The following is a 23,617-nucleotide window of genomic DNA, read 5'->3' as shown; positions in this document are numbered from 1 at the left end:
CTGATGTCAACACAATATTGAATGCTTCTGTTCATAAACAAGGCTTATTGCTCCATTTATTTAGTTCTTTGATTTCTTTCATCAGTTTCATAGGTTTCCTAGTATACCGCCTGTACATATTTTGTTAGATTTATACCTAAGTTTTTTATGCTAATATAAATGTATCGTGTTTAAAATTTTAAATTCCACTTGTTCATTGTTGGTATATAGGAAAGTGATTGGCTTTTGTATATTGACCATATATCCTGCAAACTTCCTTTAATTGCTAATTAGTTCCAGACTCCTCCTCCCCCCCACCACCCCCAGGTCAGTTTGTTTGGATTTTCTGTGTCCGACTAATATGTCATCTCTAAAGAAAGATATTTTTTTCCCTTCCTAATCTGTATACCTGTTATTTCCTTTTTTTTTTTAACGATATGATATAATCTGTAGGGTTTTGTAGATGTTCTTTTTCAAGTTGAGAAATTCTTCTCTGTAGCTAGCTTTTTGAGACTTTTTTATGATGAATAATTGCTACATTTTGTCAAATGCCTTTTCTGCATATGTTGATATAAACATATGACTTTTTCTTCTTTAGTCTGTGATGGTATTGATTAAATTAATTGATTTTTTATTGTTGAACCAGCCATGCATACCTAGGATAAATCTTACTTGGCCATACTGTATGCTTATTTCTATATATTGTTGGATTTGATTTGCTAGTGTTTTGTTGAGATTTCTGCATCTATGTATTAGAGATATTCATTTGTAGTATTCTTTTCTCATACTGTATTTGTGTATTTGAGTATTGATATTTGAGTAAAGCTGGCCTCTTAAAACTGGGTTAGAAAGTATTGTTTCTGCTTCTTTTCTGGAAGAGACTGTAGAGAACTGGTATAATTTTTTACTTAAATATTTGGTAGAATTCACTCACGAGTTAATCTGGCTCTGGGGCTATGTGTTTTGGAAGATTATTAATTATTGACTCAATTTGTTTAATAAATATAGTTCTCTTCAAATAATTACTTTTGTGTGTATATTTGAGTTTTGGTAGATTGTGTCTTTCAAGGAATTGATCCATTTCATTTCGATTATCAAATTTATGGGCACAGAGTTGTCCAAATTGTTCTATTATTGTTGTAGTTATTATTATTGCACTTGTTATACTTTAATTGTCTGTAGCATCTGTAGTGATGTCCTCTCTTTCATTTCTCACATTAGTAATTATGTCCTCTTTTTTTCTTGGTTAGTGTGGCTAGAGGTTTTACAATTTCATTGATGCTTTCAAAGAAAAAGCTTTTAAAATTTTGTTAATCTTCTCTACTGATTTCCTGTTTTCAATTTCATGGATTTTTGCTCTAATTTTAATATGTTTTTTTCTTCTTATTACTTTGTATTTAATTTGCTTTTCTTTTTATAGTTTGCTAAGCTTAGAAATTTAGGTTATTGATTTTACTTCTTTGTTACTTTTTAATATATGCATTCTACACTGTACATTTTCCTCTGAGTACTGCTTTGCTACATCCCACAAATACAAAAAGTTGTATTTTTAGTTTCAATACATTTTTCTTGATATTTCTTCTCTGATCCATATTTTATTTATAAATGTGTTGTTTAATTTCTATATATTTTTTGTATTTTCCAGTTATATTTGTTATTGATTTCTAGTTTAATTTCACTGTGATCCAAAGCAGCTGTTGTATGATTTCTATTGTCTTAATTTTGTTAAGGTGTGTTTTATAGCCCAGGATATGGTCTATATTGGTAAATGTTTCACATCAGCTTATTTTTTTTGCTGTTATTGTATAAAGTAGTCAAAGATGTCAATAATAGACTGTTGATTGACAGTGCCATTGCCTTCCACTATGTCCTTACTGGTTTCCTGCCTTTTAGATCTGACTGTCTCTGACAGAGGGATGTTGAAGTCTGTAAAGATAGTAGTGGATTAATCTCATTTGTACTTGAAGTTCTATTAGTTTTTGTTAGGTTGATGCATGCAAAAATTGTTATACCTTCTTGGAGAATTTATCCCTTTATCATTTATATAGCATTTCTCTTTATGGCTGATAAATTTACTTAACTCTGAAAAGTATAAGATGTTTCTGGATGGTTTTTTTTTTATTTATTTTTTTTTATTACATGTATTGTCTGTAATGAAATATATTATTTCTGGGAGGATGTTACCTTCTCCATGGGACTTTCTCTATTTAAGTTTTTTCTTTTCTTTTTTTTTTTTCTTTTTAGTTTCTTAGTAGCTTGCTTTAAAAACTTTAGCTGCAATTTTAAGTCCTAGTTACCTACCAGGTCTTTACTTAAGAAAGCCCACTAATAATCCCAGAGCTTCTAATAACAATAAAAACATTTATATTTTTTATTGAGGATTGGATTAGTGGTTTACTAACACTCATCTTTCATCTGTATGCTCAGGGGAAGGTTTATGGGTGACCCTGTTTTTTATGCTTCAATTTTACTTCAAGTTAAGAGGTCAAATACAATAAAGATCTTTAGGAAACCGAGGGTTAGGCCCCATGCTCATTTCTGGTGGAATGACCTTATGCTTCTTTAGTGCAAAAATAGACCTTATGCTTCTTCAGTGCAAAGATTCTATCATCCTAATATCTTGGATTTGAAGTTCCTGGAACATAGTTGTCACACTGTATATATTTCTATTGAAGTGAATGAGGCATAAACCATTTATGTTAGTAATGAAAAAGACAGGGACAAGGGCAATCTTTGTGACACAACCTTATCTGTGACCCCAAATCCTCCACTCAGAAAATCTAGCATTATCCTTTGGCTACTCTGCTCAGCTCTCCATTCATAAGTTTCTTTTCATGAATTTTCTTATAAATAATCTTCCAGTCAGATGTCCTACCCTACCAACTTTCAATACATGTTTAGGGGTTACCAAAGGGTTTAGATCTCTAAGCTTGGATCTCCCACTATGTGTACAAAGCATAGTGGACAAATGAATGCAAAGATGTACAAGGCTTAGTCACTGAACTCAATGTACCTACCTTCTAGCTTGAGAGTAAAACTTTTGCACAAACTATTCAAAAGTGTGAATAAAAAAGAAGTCAGTGTGAAAGAGGAGATGGGGAAAGGATTTGGGAAATGGATGAGAATCAGCCACAGATTTCAAATTGGAGCAGAGTGGCAGTAGATTGAACTTTTAAATTCTTTTCCAAGTGGGATTTGTGGCATAGAATGTTATCAAGTTTGGGTAAAGATAGATATCCTTCTTATATTTGAAGGTTTAAAGATAGATATCCTTCTTATATTTGAAAAAAACTGGTGATGTTCCAGGAATATATTCTTTTGCATTAATTTTCTACAGAGACAAAACAATTTGTTTAACTGAGTAAATTAGCTTTGGGAGGATAGGAAGTTATAAGCAAAGAGGACAGCAGTGAGATTCCTTTATTTGATTTTGTTGCTTACATAAATAGAAATTTTTATGTGTACTGATCTTCATTCATGGTAAATGCTTCCTATTGTTAAGCATTAGGAAATAATTCTGATATAAAGGCAAAGAAGGGTGAAATATATAACAATATGTATACTATAACTCTTAAAAATTTTGCCTTAATTAACCATAGATACTTGCTTAGAAATTGCTCTTTATTATTTGTATAATAATTATCACTATGCTGAGAATTCATCATTTCTTCATTCTTCTTTGAAGGAAGTTCTAAACTTCCGTTCCTACTCCATTTACTCTTTTTATTACTCTTTTTTATACTGTGATTTTATCTCTGGTTTCACATAACACATGCTGACTCACAGGAAACATGGTTACCTTTATAACAAAATTTTTTATCCTTCAGATCAGATCAGATCAGATCAGTCGCTCAGTCGTGTCCGACTCTTTGCGACCCCATGAATCGCAGCACGCCAGGCCTCCCTGTCCATCACCAACTCCCGGAGTTCACCCAGACTCACGTCCATCAAGTCAGTCATACCATCCAGCCATCTCATCCTCTGTTGTCCCCTTCTCCTCTTGCCCCTAATCCCTCCCAGCATCAGAGTTTTTTCCTTAAGAAATTTGTTTATTATACATTGTGGATAAAGGGTTAAACAACCATTTCTCCTGCATGACAGCTTTACCTTTGGTCAGCTGTCTTCCATTCTTCCTCTGGGAAATGATGAAGGAAATATGCTATCTGTGTTTCTAGGCAATATTACTTAGATTTAAAGTAATATTTTATATATATATATGATTTACATATATAGTTGGACACGACTGAGCGACTTCACTTTCACCTTTCACTTTCATGCATTGGAGAAGGAAATGGCAACCCACTCCAATGTTCTTGCCTGGAGAATCCCAGGACGGGGGAGCCTCGTGGGCTGCCGTCTATGGGGTCGCACAGAGTCGGACATGACTGAAGCGACTTAGCAGCAGCAGCATGATATCTATCTATCTATCTATCTATCTGATGGGTAAATTTCATCTGAACTGTGAAGACCTTTTAATGAGCTATAAATAACTTGACAAGGACACATAGCTTAAGGGTTCCCTGACTGATACAATTCTGAGCCTATCTCTTATGGAACTCTGAAGTTATACCTGTATTGTCATTATAGGTATTAAGTTAGGTAGGGCATGAAGCATCAAAAGCTAGAACTACAAACACAATTCATTGATAAGACAAAGCTGAGTTGTGTTTATTGCTTACCATTTGATGGGAGAACAGTATCTTGCAAAGATTTGGTAGCATCTCAGATATTTGATAGTATCTTCTGAGAAAATGAGAGAACTTTTTGGGAACTGGAAGTTTGATTTAAGGTGGATCTTTCAAATCAGGAGAAGTTTAGGAGAGTAGGCTTTGTTAGAATTGGGTAGGTTTAAGAATCATGATACCATAGTCCAGGATTGGTGGAAACAGTAAGGTGATGATTTTGAGGCAAAAAGTTCAAAAAATCTTAGGGCTTAAACTGTCTATGCTTTCCACTGAAGAACTAATGAGTCTTTGGGTAGTTCCTATAATAAATAATAAAACTATTTGCCTGGGCAGAAGCCCTGAAGAATAAGATCATACTAAGGAAGACACGAATAGTACCAAGTCATGTCGATATAGATGGCTAATTATGGTTTCAATTCTCTGTGTCCAAGCTAAGTATGGGGCTAGACAATTTCAGTTCTTAAGATTTTCAGAGTAAGATGGATTCAGTACCGGCCAGTTGAGTCTTATTTGCTCACTTCTGATTTGTCCCCTGGTGGGAAGTTCACAAGGAACATAGCTCTGAGGACTGCAATAAAGACTGCTCTGAAGTCAGATCCTGTGGAAGAAGATGTCTTGTGTTCCTCTACTCATAAGCAGTGATTTCTGCCCTATATCATTTTTTTCTTAATATATACATTTTATTGAAGTAAAGTTGACTTACAAATTTCAGGTGACAGCAAGGAGATTCAGTTATACATATACACATATGTTATTTTTCAGATTATTTTCCATTATAGGTTATTATAAAATATTGACTATAAGTCCATGTGCTATACAGTAAAACTTTGTTGCATATCTATTGTTTAAATTAGAAATCTAACATTCTATTCATGTTAAGTCAAACAAGTGGAATCAAAATGTCATAAGTTTCTTAGTGAGGAAAAAATTCATAAGTTTTCTAAAATATATATAGTATACATACTATTTATATATTTGTATACAAAAGCTTTTCTACTATGCTTGATAAAGCCTTACAAAAGAACATAAAAAAAGAGATGGAGCAATTGGAAAATATAAACTAAGGGAGCATTGAATATGAAATAGAAAAAGTGAAACAAGCTAGATAAAGGTAGAAGATCATCATATAGTCCAGTTGTTTTTAAACATGGCTGCCCATTAGAAACATATCTGGAATTTTGGAGAAAAAAAGTAATACCTGAGCTTTGTATTTAAAAAAAAAAAATTCCAAGATAATCCTGATATGCATCTGGATTTTAAAAAGTGATTACAGATTTTTCCATTAAATGGTAGTTTTGGTGATATAGAATTCTATTATTTTTCTGTTGAATTTATCATGATAAATTCTTGCAAGGCAAGATAGTGACATATTTCTCAACACAAAAAGTAAGCTAATATCTACCAATTGTATATTAAAGTTTATTTTATACATTCATATCTATTTGGGAGACTGTCTTGTTAAAATGAGACTTCTTTATCAATTCAGTTCAGTTCAGTCGCTCAGTCGTGTCCGACTCTTTGTGACCTCATGGACTGCAGCATTCCAGGCCTCCCTGTCCATCACCAACTCCTGGAGTTTACTCAAACTCATGTCCATTGAATTGGTGATGCCATCCAACCATCTCATCCTCTGTTGTCCCCTTCTCCTCCCACCTTCAATCTTTCCCAGCATCAGGATCTTTCCCAATGAGTCAGTTCTTCGCATCAGGTGGCCAAAGTGCTGGAGTTTCGGCTTCAGCATCAGTCCTTCCAAAGAAATCCCAGGACTGATCTCCTTCAGAACGGACTGGTTGGATCTCCTTGCAGTCCCAGGGACTCTCAAGAGTCTTCTCCAACACAACCGTTCAAAAGCATCAATTCTTCAGTGCCAGGGTCCAGCCCCAGCTGATCCAGGGTATTCGAAGCGGGGACGGCGTCGGCGAGGATCAGGATACAATAGCTTCAATTAGATATTAATTAGAGATGTAAAGAGTAATAGAATGAGGATAGCTCAGTAGGAAAATTCAGTGGAGAAAAGAGGCTGAGTAGCTTGGCTTACGCGGGAGACCAATAAAACTTCAAGACAAGAAGTTTGCACCACTTACGTAGGCCGCAGGTGTCCTTCCGTTCTCCTGAAGGAGAGGAGACACTGAAGTCTCCCCGGTCGGATCTTAGAAGCCCAGGCATAATTAGTAAGCATGGTGGGTTCCACGCTCCAGATGGAGACTCAGCCAGAGTGAGAGAGAGAGAGCGACATGGGGAGACCAGTATTTCGAGAAACTGATCCCCATTCTTTATTTTCCATGGTCTACTTTTATACACTGAGATGTTATGCAAAAGTCACGCGGAGTCAGCAGTCCTGACTTTTATCAAAGTCAGGTGCTTCATACAAATGTATACAGAGGTCTTAGGGGTGTTACATCATCTTCTGGCCAGGGGGCCTGCTGACAATTTATGACCCTCTCCTTGTGACAGCGGTCAGTCAACCAGGACACTTATTTCTCCAGGGGTGATTATTCTTAAAACAGATGCCACCCAAATAAAGTTACATTCCTATAGGGTGAGGGTGTAGTGGGTTTTAGTTAAGGAAATAATTTACTTAGCCTAAGGTCTAATGTGATTAATATCAAAGGTTAATACTTATTTCTTCTATATATTCATTAACGTGTGTAAGGGCAGGGGATGTGGAGACTTAGCAACAAACATTGGCTCAACAAATGAAAAACCCTTCACCAATACAATTTCTAATCAGCCCATTATACTTATACTAATAGTTTTCTAACTTTTCTAAGGAACCTGTTTTTAGAAGGTTTAAAGCATCTCGTGCCTCTCACGGTTGGGAGGCTGTAAGCAATCACACGTGGCTGGACAAGCCTGTCAGACAGGCTAGAGAACCTTCAGAGGAGTTTGTAGGTCAAAACACTCTTGTCATGCCCAGGAGTTTTTATTAACTGGAGCTCTAGGTTAACTCCTTCTCCGAAAGAGGTGGTGGGGGACAGCCCCCTTAAAGTCAGATGTGTAGGTGGGAGCACACAGTAGTAAAGCAGGCAGGCTCTGGTTATGGGGGTAGATGCTCGAGGATTTCCAGGGGGACTCCCGAGGCTCGATCCTGCCTTTGTGTATGTCGAGCCTCCTTCCTCATGACCTTTGCCATGGGCGGAGTGCCTCACTCTGGCCCCCAACACTTTAGCACTCAACTTTCCTTATAGTCCAACTCTCACATCCATACACTACTGGAAAAACCATAGCTTTGACCAGATGGACCTTTGTTGGCAAAGTAATGTCTCTGCTTTTTAGTATGCTGTCTAGGTTAGTCATATCTTTTCTTCCAAGGAGCAAGTGTCTTTTAATTTCATGGCTCTAGTCACCATCTGCAGTGATTTTGGAGCCCCCCAAAATAGTCTGTCACCATTTCCACTGTTTCCCCATCTATTTGCCATGAAGTGATGGGACCAGATGCCACGTATGTATTTTGCCCCCATTTTATGTTAAACAAGTATGAAATAATGTGCTCATAAATACATATGCTTTCTTCATATTTGTATCAGTTAGCTTTTTTCCCCTGCATGACAAACTACTCCAAAACTTTATGGATAATTCTATCACCATTTATTTAACTCATTTGTCTGTGTTCTGAGTGATTCTGCTGACTTTGGCTAGATTTGGCTTATTTCAACTACGTTCACCCATGCATCCGTGGCAGACTGCTGAGATGGCTGGTGGCTAGCTGATCTGGGATGGCACATATGGATAACTCAGAGGACTGTTCTTATGACCTCTCATTCTCCTCAAACCTAGTTGCCATTCTTCATATGATAACTTAGAATGGCCATAGGTTCTAAGACCATGATTAGAGGTTATGCTTCTTGAGGTCTAGGCTTGGAACTGGCAAAATGTCACTTGCATTACATTCTGTTGGTCAAAGTAGATCATAAAGCCAGTCTAGAGTCAAGTCAAGATGTGGAAATAGAGTCTATCTTTTGTTGGGAGAAGTTGCAAAGTCATGTGGCTAAAGGGAAGGAAATGACTGCAGCTGCTTTTCTCAAACAATCTACTACACATCCTATGAGAGAATGTTAGATGTAGGTGGAAAATCAAGCAAATGAATATTGTAAGTCTGTATTCCTGTTCTCTCAGCCCCACTTAATTGTCATAAGTCCTTGGACAAGTTCTTTGATTACTTCTTTTCTGTTTATGAAGCAATGGGGAAAGAAGGTAGGAAAGAATACTAGCTGAGTTATCTATTATCCTTGGCTCAGATGAGAGAATTGAATTGTATTTTAAATGGATTTATCATTGCAAGACATTATTTTTATGCTAATGACACCCCATGTACTTTTAATGTGGGAATCCACAAAAATACCTTGAAGAGTAAATAACACTGAGATATCTCCAGGATATTGTTCTCTGTGCTCTCATGGCTTAAGGGGCTTGTCAAGTAGGGAAATTGGCTAGAAGGGAAGGCTGATGACTGAAAGTTCTCCATTAGCCCTGCTGTGTTCTATTATGCATTTGATGTGTTTATATTCTCTTCCACCAGTGGAACCCCAGGGATTTGTGAGCTAAGAGCTCAGAGGTTGGGATAGAGGCAGAATGCCACTGGAGTACAGATGAGGGCACAGAAAAAATTGGAAAGCATGCAGTGAAATTAAACAGAAAATGAATGAGCAGACAAAACTGGTCGAAAGTACAGAATCAAGAGCTTGTAATAAATAGGTGGTAGTACAGAAGGAAGTAATTTTATTTTGGACAATCAAAGTATCCAGTATTACCACATGGGTTAAATTAAAATTCCTAACAGGATTAAGTATAATTTGAGACCCAATCTAAAGTTTATGAGAGTGAGTTATAAAATAAGTAAAATCTAATTTTGGATTGAGTTGAATATGACTCCTCCTCCCCTCTCTCCAAATCATATGATGCAGAAGAAATCATTAATCCAGATTATGTACTGTGGTGAAATGTTAACCTTAATGATACAACAGTGATTAACGGATTTTTCTTTTTTTGGGGGGGGCGGATTTTTCTTAACACATTTTTTCTGATATTTAAATATACTATATTTTAAAAATTCCATCAATCTTACAATCATAAGTAGAGTTCGAAGGATTTTCACAAAGCAAACACACCTAGTAATTCCTAGTAATGCCATATTAGGAAACAGAATATTGCCAGAGCCTATTCAGGCCTTACATAGTCACAGTCCCTCCTCAAACAAAGAAAGCCACTTTGACTTCTAATGGCTTCTAATCCCTAAGAGTAGTCCCATTTGTTTTTAAACTTTTATAAATGGAATCATGCAGTATATACTCTTTTGTTCAATATGACACTTTTTAGATTTATTCTTGTTATTTCATATACTTCTAGTTTGTTCATGTTTATTTCTGGATAGCATTTCATTGGAATATGCAATGATTTTTAAAATCATTTCTACCAGAGATGGGCATTTGGATTGTTTCAAGTTTTAAGTATTTTATCAAGTTTTAAGAGAAATTAATTTAACTTTGAATTTTGATTATAGTGATTGCAGTAAATTTTTTTGGATGCAAAACAATGGAGAATGATATAGTTGGAAAAAAAAAAAAAAACCTTTCCAAATAAAGCAAACTTCCTTATTTCTGTATTACTTATTTTGAATAACAGTTTCTGGTTTCATAAGTAGATGAAAGGGATACTGTGGACAAATTAAAAGGTGAAAATTTGGGGTTGTTTTTGAGAGCAAAAAGTTTGGTTTGACTGGAACATTATTGTTCAGCAAAGTCACTGTTGGAAATGACCTAGCTGTTTAGAGATGTGTTTGTAGACCTTGAAGGCCAGTAGAAGAGATTGTGTTTAATGTCTATGATGATCTCCTGGAGGATACACTTGATATTCTTCTAGGAAGATTATTATTGCAATGATTATTCGGTTGAGGACAGGAAGACTGTGCCGCTGTTGGCTATCATGGGAAATGCATGTAGAATCTGAAGACTAGGTCTGAGTGATGCTTCCATTCCTTGCTAGCTGTATGACTTTTGACAGGTTGTTTAACTTGTCTGAGCTTCAGTGTCCTCCTATGAACAATGGAGATAGGAGTCCTGATATTGTTGGGATGAAATGAGTTGGTCCATGTTAGAGAACTGTAGATTCTCCAGGGTTCTAGGGCCTACACAGACTCCTAAGGGGGTCACTGCTGTGCCTGGCTGGAAATAAGAGGAAAGCAAGCTATTTAATCTTCTTGATTCAGTCTTCTAGAGAATGCTTGTGTTTAAGCTGATACTGTGGGTACTGATGTGATTAGTTAAATAATATGTTATGCTCTAGATATAGTGAGGTTTAGAATGAGGTCAGATAGTGAAGTGGTTAGGAACAAGGAGTGTGGATGAGACTGTCTATAATTGAATCCTGGCTCCTCCTCTTACCAGTTACATAAATTTAGCCAAATTACTGTACTTAATTTTTCTAGGCTATGTTTTAGTAGTGATACCTATCATACAGGATTGTTAATTATGCTGCCTCCCTGCCCCGTGACACATTCAATTCATCACACTCACAAATACTTGTGTTGTAAAAATTTTTCATACATTACTGAATATATTGATTGCTTAACATATTACTGTATGCCAAGCTTTGGAATACAATTTGGAAATAAATTTGGAAAACTCAGCAGTGGCCACAGGACTGGAAAAGGTGAGTTTTCATTCCAAAACCAAAGAAAGGCCATGCAAAGGAGTGTTGAAACTAATGCACAATTGCACTCATTTCATATGCTAGCAAGGTCATGCTCAAAATCCTCCAAGCTAGGCTTCAACAGTACATGAACCAACAACTTCCAGATGTACAAGCTGGGTTTAATTGAAAAAGGGCAGAGGAACCAGAGATCAAATTGCCAAAATCCATTGGATCATAGAAAAAGCAAGAGATTCCAGAAAAACATCTACTTCTGCCTCATTGACTATGTTAAAGGCTTTGACTATGTCGATCACAGCAAACTGTGGAATATTCTTAAAGAGATGGGAATAAATTGCATAAACTGACCACCTTACCTGCCTCCTGAGAAACCTGTATACAGGTCAAAAAGCAAAACTTAGAGCTGGACATGGAACAACAGACTGGTTCAAAATTGGGAAAGGAATGCTTCAAGGCTGTAGATTGTCTTCCTGCTTATTTTACTTATATGCAGAGTACATCATGTGAAATGCCAGGTTGACTGAATCACAAGCTGGGATCAAGATTGCCAGGAGAAATATCAGTAACCTCAGATATGCAGATGACGCCACCCTTATGGCAGAAAGTGAAGAGAAACTAAAGAGCCTCTTGATGAAAGTGAAAGAGGAGAGTGAAAAAGCTGACTTAAAACTCAACATTCAAGAAAAGAAGATCATGGCATCCAGTCCCATCACTTCATGCAATATAGATGGGGAAACAATGGAAACAGTAAAAGACTTTGTTTTCTTGGGCTCCAAAATCATTGTGGATGGTGACTGTAGCCATGAAATTAAAAGATGCTTGCTTCTTGAAAGAAAAGCTGTGACAAACCTAGACAGTGTATTAAAAAGCAGAGACATTATTTACTTTGCTGACAAAGGTCCATATAGTCAAAGCTATGGTTTTTCCTCTAGTCATGTACAGATGTAAGAGTTGGACCATAATGAAGGCTGAGTACCTGAGAACTGAGGCTTTTGAACTGTGGTGTTAGAGAAGACTCTTGATAATTCCTTGGACTGCAAGGAGATCAAACCAGTCAATCATGAAATCAGTCCTGAATATTCATTGGAAGGACTGATGCTGAAGCTGAAGTTCCGATACTTTGGCCACCTGATGTGAAGAGCTGACTCATTGGAAAAGACCCTGATGCTGGGAAAGATTGAGGGCAGGAAGGAAAAGGGGACAACAGAGGTTGAGATGGTTGGATGGCATCAATAACTCAATGGACATGAGTTTGAGCAGGCTCTGGAAGATGGTAAAGGACAGGGAAGCCTGGTGTGCTGCAGTCCATAGGGTCACAAATAGCTGGACATGACTGAGCAGCTGAATAATATCAACAACAAGCTTTGTGATTGATACTAGGTATGATCTTCAAGTGATTTAGCATTTCCTGGCATGTTGTGCACACAGAGACTTGTAATAAAGTACTGTTGTGATTATTATTGTAATATAGATGAGCAAAGAGTATATAATAACACAAAGGAAGAATACCTAACTTTCACAGTGAGTATGACCATGTAGATGATAGGTTGGGGAGGAAGACGTCAGAGAAATGCATATAGAGGAGAGAGTCTTTGTCATAAGCTCTAATTAAGGCCCTGGATGCCTAGAGAGTGGGAGGGAAGGGTGCTTTAAGCAGAGGGAACAACTTATAATGTGGCATGAAGCAGCATGGGCACTCTGGGAGCTATACATAGTTGAGCATGGTGTGAGCCTGGATAGCATGGGGAGGAATTGCTGCGGGAGATGCTGTCCAGATAGACAGATGCAAGGTCCTGAAGAACTTTTCATGTCAGAGTAAGGAGTAAACACTTAATCCTTTATGCAATGAGCTAACACCAAAGATTTTAGGTCAGAGAGGGACATGATTATATATATATATGTGTGTGTGTGTGTGTGTATACACATATGCATATGTAATATAAAACAATACCAGGCTAGCCTATCCAGGGTGATCAGATAAATAAAGGGAGTGAGAATGGAGGTGGGGTGGCTGATGGAGAGCCTATTTCTGTCACACAGGGAGGAAAACTATGAAGCCATGACCAAGACATGACCTTGGGAATAGGAAAGAAGGGACATTTTTTGAGAGATTTATTGAGATTTATTTTGAGCAGTCTGAATGCTGAGATCCTCTAAACTTGGTAACTGTCTGGGTGTGGCAGGAAAGAGGGTGGGCCTCATAGTGATGTTGTTCACAAGAGAAGCAGATGAAGAACTGATTCAGGAGAAATGAGATTCCCTTTGGGATGTTTACCTGTTGAACGCCTATGGAATACCTAGATGGAAATGTGCACAGGCATTTGGCTTCTGTATGAGGAACTTAGGGAAAAATTTTGTGCTAAGAAGTAAACCTGTGAATCCTTCAAGTATTGAAGTCAGTTGAAACATGGATGATATGAAACATGCATAATAGAAGCAGGGATAAGTCTAGCCCCAGAAAATGATTTTGCAAGAGATGTCAGGCAGGGAGCTGACTAAGATCTAGGAGGAAGTGGTATCATAGAAACCTTTACAATTCTTACCAAATATTTTGTAATATTGAAATGATATTGAACATGGCTACAGAAAATGGTGCTTTTTGATTGTTTGGAATCTAGAGCAGGTGGTCCTTAGGGTGGATCACCTCCTCTTGTAGAGATCTGCCCACATCAGAGGTCAAGAGAGTGTGTTTTTCCATCATTTGGCCTTAATTCTAGTAGGTCCTAATTCTTTACAGTCTAGCTGAAGGTTGTGACTATTTTTTAGTTTGATTTGGGGATAAAGTTTCTGTGTCTTTTCCTTTGTTTTTAGAAAAAAAATTATAGTCTTAGAAATACCATGGTTCTTTTAAAAATTGGAGCCAAGGGGAAGAAAATATCTACAGCACTATATTTATTTTTTAATTTAACCCTGTTTGAGTTCATGCATTTTGACTACAGGTTTCTTTAGAGCAGAAGCAAGGTATATTTGTCTTAATGTCCCCAGGGCCCAACTCATAGCCTGACATATAGAAATGCTTGATAAATACTTATTTTGGTCTTCTTGTTCATAATTACATAGTTCCTTTGATTTGAGAGCTTCCAGACTCTCTTGAATCTTCTTACCTCTCATGTCACTGAATGATGCCACTCATCATCTGAATTTTATTAATGCTACCCTTTTGAACTGTTTGAAGTTCAATGTCTCTCCTCCCCCAGTGTTCAAGTGAAATAAGAATTGATTTAAGGCTGTGTATATGCCACAGCCTTTGAAAGTAGGAATCTAAATAGAGCTAGGCCTAAGGATATTGAGCTTGAGACAGAAAACTGAGACAGGATGCTCCTGTTCCTCTTTTGCTTCCACGGGGTCTCCTGTTTCTACTTCTCTTTGTTTTCACTCTATTTCATGTTTTTCTTTTTTAAAATTTCAAACATATACCATCACATAGAGTATAATAAAATGCATTCTTAACCTTTTTAACTGTAACTATACAATGCCATAATTAGAGTCTCATTAATATTGCATCTGTTCTACTTTACCTACAAGTTCTTCTATGTTGATCAGAATTAAGCTCAGATTAGGTAAAGAATCAACCTGCAATTCAGGAGACCTGGGTTTGATCCCTGGGTTGGGAAGATCCTCTGGAGAAGGGAATGGCTATCCATTCCAGTGTTCTTGCCTGGAGAATTCCATGGACAGAGGAGCCTGGTGGGTTACAGTGCATGGAGTCACAAAGAGTTGGACACGACTGAGCAGCTGACACTTTCAGGTTATGTTAGATTCCTTGTCTCCCCTCTGGGAGACAGAGTTAGCAGTAAGGAAGTCATGGGCTCTGTGAGACTTGAGGTGATAATCAGATGAGAGGGTCCTGGGTCACTGCTTTGTCTTCCTCTTCTGCACCAGGAATGACGTTAACCTTTCTGAGTGGCTTATTGCATGCTTTGCAAAAAAAGTAACTTTGGGAACTTCATGGACTGAATAAAGTCTATGGTGTGTTGAATAAAGTGTATGCTGTGTTTCTATTTGGATAATGCTCTATTTGATATTTTGAGCTTCTCAACAAAATATGAATCTTCTTGCTGCTATTCCCTTATAGTATTCTTTTCTATGACTATTGCTAGAGGATGATAGGATTTCATAGGTATCCCATTCTAGGTTCAACTCTTCACTTTTTCACAGCTCTACAAATTTAGTGATTTTCATAACTGGGAGGAGGTGGTAGAAACAGCAGTGACATTTACTCATTCTCCTAATATAATATATGCAGAAATATTTCCTGTTTGCTTGACAGTAAAACTAGGATTCCTTTTTTTCAGAAGTTTTGCTGTTCATAGCATTTATAAAGTAAGAAATAAAATAAAATCTTTCAGAGTAGAGGAAACATTTACAAGGAGAAGAAATGAAGGGTCTGAATTTATCACCCTGTTTCTATACTCTGTGTATTGCATCTGAACTATTTTCTTCTTTGGTTTTTCTCTGTGCTATTTATACTCCCCTTATGAAAATAAACTGGGTCTTACCTAATGAAACTTTTTTGTAAATCTAATAATTCACAAATATCTTATTTCCTGGTGGGAAGGAATCTGCATATAAAAACTTTCCTTATCATTTAAACTTTTTTGTTGCCTTAAAGTCAGAGCTGCATTATGTATGAGTATGTTCTTAGTATATAAACTGTGCTTGAGTTCATTAAGGTGAGCCATTGTTTTGCTGTCACCAGCCTTTGCTTTTCTGAAAGTGTTGTATCATTTCTTTTCTTTTTTTCAGGGAATCAGCAGTCTCTTCAGTTCTTTAAAAGTGGTGCGTCTCTTGAGACTGGGCCGTGTTGCCAGGAAATTGGACCATTACCTGGAGTATGGAGCAGCTGTCCTTGTGCTCCTGGTTTGTGTGTTTGGACTAGTTGCTCACTGGCTGGCCTGCATATGGTACAGCATTGGGGACTACGAGGTCATCGATGAAGTCACGAACACCATCCAAATAGACAGTTGGCTCTACCAGCTGGCCTTGAGCATTGGGACTCCGTATCGATACAATACCAGTGCAGGGATATGGGAAGGAGGACCCAGCAAGGATTCCCTGTATGTGTCCTCTCTCTACTTTACCATGACAAGCCTTACAACCATAGGATTTGGAAACATAGCTCCTACCACAGACGTGGAGAAGATGTTTTCAGTGGCCATGATGATGGTTGGCTGTAAGTATATTTTCTGTTTTTTTAAAAAAGTATTATTGTTGGCAGCTCTTCAGCTCCAATCTTGGATAGGAGTAAAATGAAACTATTTTGTCTTCAGAAGAATGTTCAATCCATTTCATTTACCTTGCTTTAATTTTTATTCATCCTTAGAAAATAGAAATGCAAATTGATATATTTTACTCTTTAGAATGTATTAGCACATGAAAAACAGTATGAATGAAGTGATAAAAAAATCAGAATGATATTTATTTGATTTAATTCTGTTTGTAGCATTGTTCCCAGCAGAGCTATTTCCAAAGAAAGAGCAACATCAAGAAAGATAGTGTCTGGCATATTCCATAGGTTTTGTTGACAATGCATTAAATTCTGAAAAGTAGACAGGATGTGATGTGATGTGAGATAGCCTGTTTATAAAATGTTTTAGTTAATAGTCTTGTGTAGGTTTTTACAATTTAGGCTAGTAAAAGTGTTTATAAATCTAGTCTCCATTACAGAATTCTAGGAGAAGGAAATGGCAACCCCCTCCAGTGTTCTTGCCTGGAGAATCCCAGGGACGGGGGAGCCTGGTGGGCTACCGTCTATGGGGTCGCACAGAGTCGGGCACAACTAACGCGACTTAGCAGCAGCAGGTGGAATATATGCCAGGTTGAGAGAATGAAAGGATTAGTAATTGTCAGAGCATCCAGCAATGATGAACGTGTCTAGGATGAGGCATGCAGACCTGAGTACCAAATGACTTGACAATGTTCTTGGAAGTAGGATGCTTCTCTACAGGAGTGAAGGACCAGGTATTCTATCACCACCATCAGACTGAGATTGGACAATACAGGAGATCAGAACGCTAAGGAAATATATACAAAAGAAGCTGTTGAAAAAGGAGATTTTGAGGGAGACTTCCCCACCATATACACCATGTGTCACACTGACTTGGATGATTTATCCAAGCCTAGTTCTGAGACCTGGTGTAACTTCAGGACTGAAGTTATAATTAGTGTTACTGTGTAGCCTCTGGGTCATGTTAATTGTTTTTGGTCTAAGCCATCCTTTTTGAGATTCCATGTTATATAATTTTATATTTTGACATTAATGGGAAAAATGTTAGAGTCTAGGAATGTCAGTTGACTTGTGAAAGGTCAGTATATTGGGTCTAAACAAATAATTTGCAGAGTTCAGAATGTCTGCAAGTTACTGGACACTGATGTTAACAGTGTTTAGTTTTCCATACTCTTTTAATTGGGTACAGAAACAAGAACACACAGATTCTCTTTGCTGCTTAAAAGCACTAGAGGTAGAGTGTCAATTCCAAGTGATGTTTGCTCCACAGGCTTTTAGGAGGAAAATGTTCTCACAACGAGATCTTGATGATCTCTTAATTAAACTGCTGCCTACATACTGAAAGTGATAAGATGTATTGGCAGAAGAGGTGCTTTATAAATTCAGAAGAAAACATTTTGTCAGATGTAGTATTTATTATTATACTACTTTTTAATATTTATATAATGCATTTTGCCTTATACTTGAGTATGTTCAAGTAAAAAAAAAATCATTTTGAAGTAATTATAGACTCACTGAAATTTGCAAAGATAGTCTAGTGGAAGGGGAGGATAAGACGAATTGGGAGAGGAGGAATGACATTTATACGTTACTGTGTGTTAAATAGGTAGATAGTGGGAACCTGCTGTATAGACCAGGGAGCTCAGTTTGGTGCTCTGTGATAACCTGGAGGAATGGGATGTAGGGGTAGGGAGGTGGGAAGGAGGCTCAAGAGGGAGGGGATGGGTGTATACATATAGCTGGTTCTTGTTGTATAACAGAAACAAGCACAACATTGTACAGAAATTTAACTCCAAAAAAAAAAAAAAAAAAGATAGGATAATGAGGACTTGTGTGCTCTTCCCTTAGTTTCCTACAATAGTTATATCTTATAGGGCTCTAGTACAACATCAACATTGGCTGTGATACGGTGTGTGGATAGCTCTGTGTTGGATTATCACATTTGTGGATTCCTGTAACCACTACTGAAATCAAAACACAGAATTATTCTGCAAAGATCTCCTTCATGTCACACCCACCCCTTCCTCCAAGCCTCCCTAACCCTGGCAACTACTGATCTGTTCTTTATCTATATAATTTTGTGATTTTGAAAATGTTACATAAGTGGAATCATGCAAAATGTGGTTTTCTGATATTGGTCTTTTCCACTCAGCATAAGTCTCTTGAAATCTAAGTGGTTGAGTGTATTAATAGTTTGTTCCTTCTTATTCCTGAACAGTATTTCATGGTTTGGGTATACTGCTGCTTAATCATTCATCCATTGAAGGACATTTTGGTAATTTCCAGTTTTTGGTTATTATAATAAATAAATTCACTAAATTCATTGCTAAAGGGCTTTTGTGAAAAAGAACATTTTCAAAGTTTAGTTCTGAAGCAATTGTGGAGAATAGCATACCTTGTTTGTGTATAGTTTTTTGTTTGGATATAACTTTTCAGTTCTCTGGGATAAATATCCAGAAAAGAAATCTCTTGGACAAATAGTGTCATATTTTTATAAAAGAACTTGTCAAACTATTTTTCAGAGTGGACATATTAGCATAGTTTAATTTTTCAACAAGACAATAACAGAAAAATAAAATCTATGTAGAGCTGAAGGACACCATTATTCACTTTGTTTCTCAGACCCTAAACCTGGGAATTATCTTAGATTCCTGTTTTTCTTATGTATTACATCTATTCATAACAAGTCTTGTTGACTTTACCATCAAAGTATATTTGATTATTTCTCTCTGCTTCTGTAGCTTACCATCCAAGATCAACTAATAATCTCCTATATGTTGCTTCTATTTTTACCCTTGACTCATAATCTCTACTTAGAAAGTAAGAACATATTGTTTCTGTGTTCAGAGTCTTCCAGTGTTTTACATTGCATGTGAAATAAAATCCTGATCTCCCACCCCTTCAATCAAAGCTTTAATGGTCTGGCTCTCACCTGCCTCACTCACCTCACTTTTTACAATTCCCACTCTTGCTTATTCTACTCAACCCATGCCAACCATATTGCTGTACACATCAGAAAATGGTACTGTCTCAGGCTCCTTGTATTGCTTCCCCCACTGCTTATAAACCCCTCCCTTGACTTATGCCCCAATTCAGGCAGGTCTCCAATCAAACCACCTCCCCAGAAATTCTTCTCAATGCTACCCACTGCAATGCCAATCACTCTTATTCTCTTCCCTTTAATCTTTTCTTTATTGCATCTACAAGGCCTGAAACCGTGTTTACTCTGTTTTCCTTTTCTTCAGAATGTAAGCTCCATGACAGAATGGCCTTTGTCTGCTTTTTTTTTTTTGTCTCTATATACTCAACTTCTAAACAGTTCTTAATGCTGTGCCCAATCAAAATTTGTTGTATGATGAATGAAGTTGAAGATGTCCCTGATGATCATCATGAAAATCGCCAGTCCTTGAATCAACCCCATTTGGATCTCTGATGAACGCACCTGCCAGAAGAATGCACACTTTGAGTTTTAGCCGTGATTCCTTTGTGAAAGCCTGGTGAGCTCCACTGTATTGTCTGCCTATGGTAGTGCAGCAGCTACTTCAGCTGGATTGTTGCTGTTGTCGTTTAGTTAAGTCCTGTCCGACTCTTTTGCGACCTCGTGGACTGTAGCCTGCCAGGCTCTTCTGTCTATGGGTTGTCCTGGCCTTAAGTTTCTTATGTGGCCTGATAATAAGTTCTGAGAGGCGATGCAGTAGAATCACCAACAACCGTTTCTCCCACCGTAGTTTTTGTTTTTTACCAACTACCTTCTGAAACTATTAGCTCTAGACATTTTCACATAGATTCAGTTGAGTTTTCAAAACTTCATTTAGTTTATTGTTGGCCTCCTTCTTCCCTAATTCATGTATAGCCAATTATATTGCTATGTCAACATTTCTTTCTCCTGTCTCCTTCTCTTAAGTTCCTGTCTTGATTTCAAGATGATCTGGGCAAAAAGTGGATCCTTTTCCTTCTTGAGTTTCTGCTATATCTCCTTTCAAAGCTGAATAAACCAATTTCTGATATCTTTTGAGTTTGGTTTTCTTTTTATGCCTCTGAAAAAATCCATCTTCTGTAGCCAGAGTGTTCCAAGGAGATGCCTTTTAATTTCCTTCTTAGTCCTTGGGTCCTTGGTAATTTCATCGAATGCTTCCTTTGAAACAACCCAAGAAGATGATTGAAACTGTTAAGTGCCATGAAGTGTTACAGTAACTTTCCACAGTTCCAAATCTTATTGGACACACGTGTACAAAATATCAGCCAAATGTGGCTGTTGCAGCTGTTTGTGTTCTTAGTATAATTTTTTGCCAATATAATTATTTTCCTGTGACAACATGAAGGAAAACAGAGGAAAACAAATCTAGTAAGTGTTCTTAGAACCTAAGAAGTGTTATCAGCCTCAGACTTATCCAGAGATTGTGTGTGTGTGTGTGTGTGTGTGTGTGTGTGTGTGATGGACAAGGGGAGGAAGGGAAGAAGGAGATAAAAAACAGGTTTGTGCTTTCAGTTGCACTAGGATTCCAGTCAATCTGTGCTGGCTGTTTGAGAAGCACCACTTATAACCTTATAACTCAATAACTGAGAAAGATGTTTTTCAGAAGCTTGATGGAGATACCAACTGCCTATTTTCTGTTGAGAAAGTAATCACTGCTTGTAAATGATAGATTCTTTTTTTCTGGAGAGAGCCACCTGAAACTTCTGTGCCTTCCAGCAAACTTTAAAAATTTAAATGGCAGCAATTCCAGTTCCTAGAGCCTTTCTGAACCTTCTTCTTTCTTTAATGGCCTGTCCTCTCAGACTCCTCGGTTCTTTCTCCCTGATACTGAATTATGTGAACTCTGTCCTGGACCACAGTCTCAAGATTCTCCTTTTTGATATCATAGTTTATGACCATGGCCTCCCTTCAACCCCAGGTACCTTCTGTTTCCTCTTGATACCTCTGTGTCAACAGTGTCCCAGTATTTCTCTTTTCTGCTACCTAGGGATTTCTTAGGCTTAAATTTAGAGTTCTTACATTTGATCCTGCTCAGATTCCAGATCTGAAAGGGTTGTTTCTTACATAGGTCTATTATCATGTGTTCTTTTTCTCAGATTTATTTTTTTTTCTATGCTTTATGCCTTGAGTGCACCCCTTGGTTCTGGTAGCAGCTATTACTACCCCAGGACAGTCAGCTCCTCCTCATTCCTCTGTCTACTCATGAATGAACCTAACTACTCTGCTAATATTCATTAATCACCACTAAAGGGCTTTGTGAAAAAGAGCATTTTCAAAGTTTAGTTCTGCAGTAGTTGTGAAGAATAGCATACCTTTTCTTTTTTAGATCAAGATGTGGGTAATTTCTGCCAATTTGCTCAGTAAATACTTAATGATGCCTTCCTAAAATGCTTTCTATTCCATTTCATTCATATAATCTTATTATTGAGCCCCTAATAACTTTCTTTTTTCTGAAGATTAGCAGACTAATTTTGCTTTTCTATTCAGAAAACGCCTTCATATGCTGATGACTTGTTTTGACTGCTATAAAACAAAGGAATACGAGTTATAAAATTTTCTGATATAATTATCCTTTTTGCCTTAATATTTTTATGAATCCTCTTTTAAAGATGTGTTAGGTAGTTAGAATAGAAAAAAGGAGTCCAAAATGGTGTGGCTAAAAGAAAGAAGGGAAAAGTCCGTGAAAATAGAACAAAGGAAGGTCTGAGGACCAGAGTGAGGACCTCAGGTAAAATAAACAGCCCTCCTGGCAAGCCAATTTACATAGGGCAGGCTCAGGGGGAGGAGAAAAGCATAAAAAGAGGAGCCTAAATTGAGCTGGGGCTTCTCTTCTCTTTGCGTCTGTTGGGTCAGCCGGCCCACCTGCCTCAAGGATGTGTTTTCCTTTGCTTGCCGAATAAAACTGAGCTGTAACACAGAGCTGTTCTGTCTGTCGCTTCAAATTTTTGCTGTGGCGAGACAGAACGGAGGAAATTACACACTCCCCCCGACAGATGTATCAAGAAAACAATTGCTTAACTCTTGCTTCACTTCTAAATAATTGCATAAATTGCATTTTAGCTTATTCCAACCATTGTAAAAAACTATACACTTGTGTTTTTCATTACAACTTTATAAAAAAAGAAACATAAAATAAGAATGTTTTAGATAACTTTTTGCCATAAATTATGTTCACCCAAAATTTTGTTTTCGTTTGCTTTGTTTTATTTTAATATATTATAAAATATTGTACATGTTAGTAAACATGTTAACAGCCTATTTCAAAGGTCTATAAATACTTGAGTATTTATTTTATTTAAAAACAGTTTTCACTTTTTCCATTGTTGCCTGCTTAGTTGCCAATTGAAGCAGCCTGACTCATGGAGTCTATAATGATCAGAATATGTCCTGGTAGGATGCCATGCTAAGTAAGTCTTTAAAAGTAAAACAAAGCAAAACAAAAACTACAAATGTGAAAATTGCCTGGGTTTAATTGGAAGAGAGGAAACCCAGTCATAACAATGCTACTGTAATTTTTAAATGGTCTGTAATTGATGATAGCTCCAACAGTCTAAGAATTTTCTATAATTGACTGGTATGGTTTATAATGCATCAGGCAAATGGTTTAACACATTTAGAAGAATAGCAGGACCATCTGCCAGTGGGATATGTATGACAGGAAATTCAGATCTCCATGAGGGTAGTTATTTAAGAGTGACAAGGGAGCACTTAGTTACACACTGGTCACTCAACATCATGCAGAGGAGACAGATGCCACACATATTCTCTGGTACATGGGCTCATTTAGCACCCTCAGTGGAGTTTAGATAAAAGCCAATCTGAGAGTGTGGTGTTGCACTTACCCCGCTCCATAGGAAACAGAAATAAATGCAAGATAGTGAGACTCAGAGATTGTAAAAATGTATTAATAGAATAAGCTGGAGCAAAGGTTTATGTGACCTTGGAGGGCTTTGGATCTCTTTGGATTTTAATTTTTTCAAGTGAAAAATGCAGAAATTGAAATAAATAACTTTTAAGGTCTCTTTCAGTACTGACGTTCGATATATCTGAGGTTGGGTTAGTATAGTTATGACCCTGTTCTTAGAATTGGACTGGTTATTG

The 23,617-nt window shown here is 37.2% G+C and overlaps 1 protein-coding gene across 2 annotated transcripts in view; it reads left to right on the top strand.

The window, feature by feature from the left end:
* The window catches only part of KCNH5 (potassium voltage-gated channel subfamily H member 5), a 425,893-nt gene that overhangs the window by 116,780 nt on the left and 285,496 nt on the right, over window positions 1–23,617 (top strand). For both annotated transcript variants that reach the window (XM_070797700.1, XM_019967980.2), the window contains one exon: window positions 16,059–16,485. In XM_070797700.1, coding sequence (XP_070653801.1) covers window positions 16,059–16,485 — 427 coding nt within the window. The remainder of the gene's footprint in view (window positions 1–16,058; window positions 16,486–23,617) is intronic.

The sequence above is a fragment of the Bos indicus genome, chromosome 10 (genome assembly GCF_029378745.1).
Source record: "Bos indicus isolate NIAB-ARS_2022 breed Sahiwal x Tharparkar chromosome 10, NIAB-ARS_B.indTharparkar_mat_pri_1.0, whole genome shotgun sequence".
Taxonomy (NCBI): domain Eukaryota; kingdom Metazoa; phylum Chordata; class Mammalia; order Artiodactyla; family Bovidae; genus Bos; species Bos indicus.
This window is presented reverse-complemented; position numbering and strand designations above follow the sequence as displayed.